The sequence below is a fragment of the Scyliorhinus torazame genome, chromosome 22 (genome assembly GCF_047496885.1).
Source record: "Scyliorhinus torazame isolate Kashiwa2021f chromosome 22, sScyTor2.1, whole genome shotgun sequence".
NCBI classification, from domain to species: domain Eukaryota; kingdom Metazoa; phylum Chordata; class Chondrichthyes; order Carcharhiniformes; family Scyliorhinidae; genus Scyliorhinus; species Scyliorhinus torazame.
This window is the reverse complement of record NC_092728.1, coordinates 111,881,661-111,887,660: the sequence shown is the minus strand read 5'-3', so window position 1 is coordinate 111,887,660 and position 6,000 is coordinate 111,881,661. Positions and strand designations below refer to the sequence as shown.

At 70.2% G+C, this 6,000-nt stretch overlaps 1 protein-coding gene across 1 annotated transcript in view; it reads right to left on the bottom strand.

The window, feature by feature from the left end:
* Window positions 1–6,000, bottom strand: part of LOC140398876 (guanine nucleotide exchange factor VAV2-like) — a 400,989-nt gene that overhangs the window by 326,863 nt on the left and 68,126 nt on the right. The window contains 2 exon segments of the mRNA XM_072487820.1: window positions 4,144–4,194; window positions 4,196–4,261. Coding sequence (XP_072343921.1) covers window positions 4,144–4,194; window positions 4,196–4,261 — 117 coding nt within the window.

Genomic DNA, 6,000 nt, shown 5'->3' with positions numbered 1-6,000 from the left:
CCCTGACACTGCGTCGCAACACATTTTACAGCTGCCTATATTTAGTTTCAGTCGCAGAGCTGAATACCTCACTTCATACACGCCCCACCCCCCTCACCCCCCCGCCACCCCACCCCCCCGCCACCCCACCCCCGCCACCCCACCCCCGCCACCCCTCCCCCACCACCCCCCCCAACCCCTCACCCCACCTCACGCCAACCCCCCCGCCACCGCCCCAACCCCTCACCCCCCCCCTACCCCACCCCCCGCCACCCCACCACCGCCACCCCTCCCCCACCACCACCCCCCCACCACCACCCCCAACCCCTCATCCCCCCGACACCCTCCCCCACCACCCCTCCAACACCCCCACCACCCCCGCCATACCAGCCCCCCCAACCCCTCACCCCCCCGGCCACCCACTCCCGCCCCCCCCCACTCCCCCAACCCCTCAACCCCCCCCGCCACCCCTCCCCACCACCCCTCCCACACCCACGCCATCCCAGCCCCCCCAACCCCCCACCCCACTCCCCCCCCAACCCCACCACCCCTCCCCCACCATCCCAATCCCTCAGCCCCCCCACCCCACTCCCCCGCTAACCCCACCTCGCCACCCCTCCCACACCCCCGCCATCACCACCCCCAACCCCTCACCCCCCCTACCCCCCGCCACATCCACCACCACCCCCCCAAACCCCCGCCCACCCTCCGCGCCAACCCCATACCCGCCACCCCACCACCCCTCCCCCACCCCGCCATCCCAGCCCCCCCAACCCCTCTCCCCCCCATCGCCCCGGCCACCCCCCCAACCCCACCCCGCCACCGCTACCCCTCCCACCACCCCTCCCCCACCATCCCAGCCCCCCCAAACCCCTCACCTCCCCACCCCAGCCCCCCAACCCCTCACCCCACTCCCCCGCCAACCCCACCCCCGCCACCCCCTCCCCCGCCACCCCTCCCCCGCCACCCCTCCCCCGCCACCCCTCCCCCGCCACCCCTCCCACACCACCCCTCCCACACCACCCCTCCCCCACCCCCGCCATCCCAGCCCCCCCAACCCCTCACCCCCCCCGGCCAACCCACCCCACCCCCCGCCACCCCACTCCCCCAACGCCTCACCCCCCGGCACCCCTCCCCACCCCCCCCCAACCTCTCACCCCCCCACCCCACCTCACGCCAACCCCCCCGACACCGCCCCAACCCCTCACCCCCCCTACCCCACCCCCCGCCACCGCCACCCCTCCCCCACCACCACCCCCCCACCACCACCCCCCCCCAACCCCTCATCCCCCCGACACCCCTCCCCCACCACCCCTCCAACACCCCCGCCATCCCAGCCCCCCCAAACCCTCACCTCCCCGGCCACCCACTCCCGCCCCCCCCCACTCCCCGAACCCCTCAACCCCCCCGCCACCCCTCCCCACCACCCCTCCCACACCCACGCCATCCCAGCCCCCCCAACCCCCCACCCCACTCCCCCGCCCGCCCCCCCCAACCCCACCCCCACCACCCCAACCCCTCAGCCCCCCCCACCCCACTCCCCCGCTAACCCCACCCCGCCACCCCTCCCACACCCCCGCCATCACCACCCCCCAACCCCTCACCCCCCTACCCCCCGCCACATCCACCACCACACCCCCCAACCCCCGCCCACCCTCCGCGCCAACCCAATACCCGCCACCCCACCACCACCCCGCCATCCCAGCCCCCCCAACCCCTCTCCCCCCCCCCATCGCCCCCGCCACCCCCCCAACCCCACCCCGCCACCGCTACCCCTCCCCCACCACCCCTCCCCCACCATCCCAGCCCCCCAACCCCTCACCTCCCCACCCCAGCCCCCCAACCCCTCACCCCACTCCCCCGCCAACCCCACCCCCGCCACCCCTCCCCCACCCCGCCATCCCAGCCCCAACCCCTCACCCCACCTACCCCCCCGCCAACCCCACCACCCCACCCCCCCAACCCCCCCGCCAACCCCACCCCCGCCACCCCACCACCACCCCAGCCCCCACCAACCCCTCACCCCCCATCCCCCCCGCCACCCCACCCCCCTGCCACCCCAGCCCCACCACCCCACCCCTCCCACCCCCTGCCACCCCACCAACCCCTCACCCCCCGCCCGCCAACCCCACCCCCCACCCACCACCCCCGCCAACCCCACCACCACCACCCCTCCCTCACCACCTCTCCCCCACCCCGCCATACCAGCCCCCAACCCCTCACCCCCCTATCCCCCCGCCACCCCCGCCATCCCAGCCCCTCACACCCCTATCCCCGCCACCTCCTCACCCCCCCGCCATCCCAGCCCCCCAACCCCTCACCCCCCCCAACCCCTCACCCCCCACCATCCCAGCCACCTCCTCACCCCCCCACCCCCCCAACCCCCCCCACCCACCCCCCCACCCCCCACCCCCACACCCCCCCAACCCCTCACCCCCCCCCAACCCCCCCCCAACCCCCCCCCCAACCCCTCACCCCCCCCAACCCCTCACCCCCCCAACCCCTCACCCCCCCTCAACCCCTCACCCCCCCCCAACCCCTCACCCCCCCCAACCCCTCACCACCCCCCCCCCCAACCCCTCAACCCCCCCCCCAACCCCTCACCCCCCCCCCAACCCCTCACCCCCCCCCCAACCCCTCACCCCCCCCCCAACCCCTCACCCCCCCCCAACCCCTCACCCCCCCCCAACCCCTCACCCCCCCCCAACCCCTCACCCCCCCCCCAACCCCTCACCCCCCCCCAACCCCTCACCCCCCACCCACGCCACCCCTCACCGCCCCGCCACCCCTCCCCACCACCGCCCCCAAACCCTCACTCCCCCCGCCACCCCCCCAACCCCTCGCAACCCCACCCCCCTCCACCACCACACCTCCTGACAACCCTCACCCTGCCAACTCTCCCCGTCGCCCCTCTCCACTAATTCTCCCCACCGCCCCTCACCTCACAATTGCCCTGACAGTCACGCCCACCCTGAGGTCCACACTGCTCCCCCCCCCCCCACCACACCATTCAATTCATAAAGGAACTGGTTTATTTGTTGAAGGGGTCAGCGGATTGAGAACATTCAAATCGTGCACAACACGGACTTCCCAAAGGGGAAGACAAAACTAAATTAAATTCAAAACAGAGATTTCAAAATTCAGCGAGGAATTCTGCCAACTTTCAGCTTCAGACAACATCAATACAATGCTGGCGTGCGGCCAGGAATCACAGAGATCCAGCCTCCCCCTCAACACAGCATTGAGCCAGACACACAGGCCCGCCACAGGGCCGGAGCCAGACACAGGCCCGCCACAGGGCCCGAGCCAGACACAGGCCCGCCACAGGGCCGGAGCCAGACACAGGCCCGCCACAGGGCCGGAGCCAGACACAGGCCCGGAGCCAGACACAGGCCCGCCACAGGGCCGGAGCCAGACACAGGCTCGCCACAGGGCCGGAGCCAGACACAGGCCCGCCACAGGGCCGGAGCCAGACACAGGCCCGCCACAGGGCCGGAGCCAGACACAGGCCCGCCACAGGGCCGGAGCCAGACACAGGCCCGCCACAGGGCCGGAGCCAGACACAGGCCCGCCACAGGGCCGGAGCCAGACACAGGCCCGCCACAGGGCCGGAGCCAGACACAGGCCCGCCACAGGGCCGGAGCCAGACACAGGCCCGCCACAGGGCCGGAGCCAGACACAGGCCCGCCACAGGGCCGGAGCCAGACACAGGCCCGCCACAGGGCCGGAGCCAGACACAGGCCCGCCACAGGGCCGGAGCCAGACACAGGCCCGCCACAGGGCCGGAGCCAGACACAGGCCCGCCACAGGGCCGGAGCCAGACACAGGCCCGCCACAGGGCCGGAGCCAGACACAGGCCCGCCACAGGGCCGGAGCCAGACACAGGCCCGCCACAGGGCCGGAGCCAGACACAGGCCCGCCACAGGGCCGGAGCCAGACACACATGCCCGCCACAGGGCCGGAGCCAGACACAGGCCCGCCACAGGGCCGGAGCCAGACACACATGCCCGCCACAAGGGCACAGGGCCAGGGCCCACCACATGGACACAGGGCCAGGCCACAATCACTCACTGGAGGGGGGTCACTGCGTCCACATTTCTTTCCTTCTCTGGGTGAACAAACAGACAGCGGCCGGGACGGTTATACAGAACGAGCAACACTTACCTTCCCAAAGTCCCTCACGTCAAACAAGTCAAACGGGTCAAAGAGTTCACTGTTTCCTCATTCCAAATTTATCGTGACAAACTTTCAGGAATGTTCGGATGTTCTTCAAGCACAAAAACTACAATCAAAATGAGAAACAGAAAATGTTCAGAGGACAGATTCACTGATTTAGGCCAATTAGGCCTGTGACTGTGCAACTGCTTAAAAGGGTACGGGGACGGCACGGCCCAGGGGGCGGGGACGGCACGGCCCAGGGGGCGGGGACGGCACGGCCCAGGGGGCGGGGACGGCACGGCCCAGGGGGCGGGGACGGCACGGCCCAGGGGGCGGGGACGGCACGGCCCCGGGGGCGGGGACGGCACGGCCCAGGGTACGGGGACGGCACGGCCCAGGGTACGGGGACGGCACGGCCCAGGGCCCAGGGTACGGGGACGGCACGGCCCAGGGACGGCACGGCCCAGGGTACGGGGACGGCACGGCCCAGGGTACGGGGACGGCACGGCCCAGGGTACGGGTCGGCACGGCCCAGGGTACGGGGACGACACGGCCCAGGGTACGGGGACGGCACGGCCCAGGGTACGGGGACGGCACGGCCCAGGGTACGGGGACGACACGGCCCAGGGTACGGGGACGGCACGGCCCAGGGACGGCACGGCCCAGGGTACGGGGACGGCACGGCCCAGGGTACGGGGACGGCACGGCCCAGGGTACGGGGACGGCACGGCCCAGGGACGGCACGGCCCAGGGTACGGGGACGGCACGGCCCAGGGTACGGGGACGGCACGGCCCAGGGTACGGGGACGGCACGGCCCAGGGTACGGGTCGGCACGGCCCAGGGTACGGGGACGACACGGCCCAGGGTACGGGGACGGCACGGCCCAGGGTACGGGGACGGCACGGCCCAGGGGACGGGGACGGCACGGCCCAGGGGACGGGGACGGCACGGCCCAGGGGACGGGGACGACACGGCCCAGAGAATGGTGAGGGGGAGGGGCCAACACCACAGCATGCCCCAGGGTACTGGGGGGGGGGGGGGTCTGCCAGGAGACCTGGGGGGAAGACGGGCGATGAGTATGGGGCAGTATCGCCAGAGTGCACAGTGGGGGGTCAATACAGCAATATGTCGCAGCGGACAAGGTATAGGGGCTAGGGGCCGATGGCAGAGGTTGGAAGTGGGTGGAGGATGAGGTCTGTTAGGAGTAGTTTGGGACTGGGACAGTCTCTCCATCCTCCTCAGTGCAGGGTGATGTTGGTATGACAGCCGCAGTAACAATGCTCCTTAGGTTTAAAGAAACAACCAAATGAAAGCCAGAAACCAACTCTGGGGTACAATCCCTCAATCAAACCATTAGCCAGAGACCAGTCCCCACCAGTACTGTACCCCAGTGTTATACAGTGACAGACCAATCCCCACCAGTACTGTACCCCAGTGTTATACAGTGACAGACACGTCCTCACCAGTACTGTACCCCAGTGTTATACAGTGACAGACCCATCCCCACCAGTACTGTACCCCAGTGTTATACAGTGACAGACCGATCCCCACCAGTGCTGTACCCCAGTGTTATACAGTGACAGACACGTCCTCACCAGTACTGTACCCCAGTGTTATACAGTGACAGACCAATCCCCACCAGTACTGTGCCCCAGTGTTATACAGTGACAGACCCGTCCCCACCAGTACTGCACCCCAGTGTTATACAGTGACAGACCCGTCCCCACCAGTACTGTACCCCAGTGTTATACAGTGACAGTCCCGTCCCCCACCAGTACTGTACCCCAGTGTTATACAGTGACAGACCCGTCGCCACCAATACTGTATCCCAGTGTTATACAGTGACAGACCCATCCCCATCA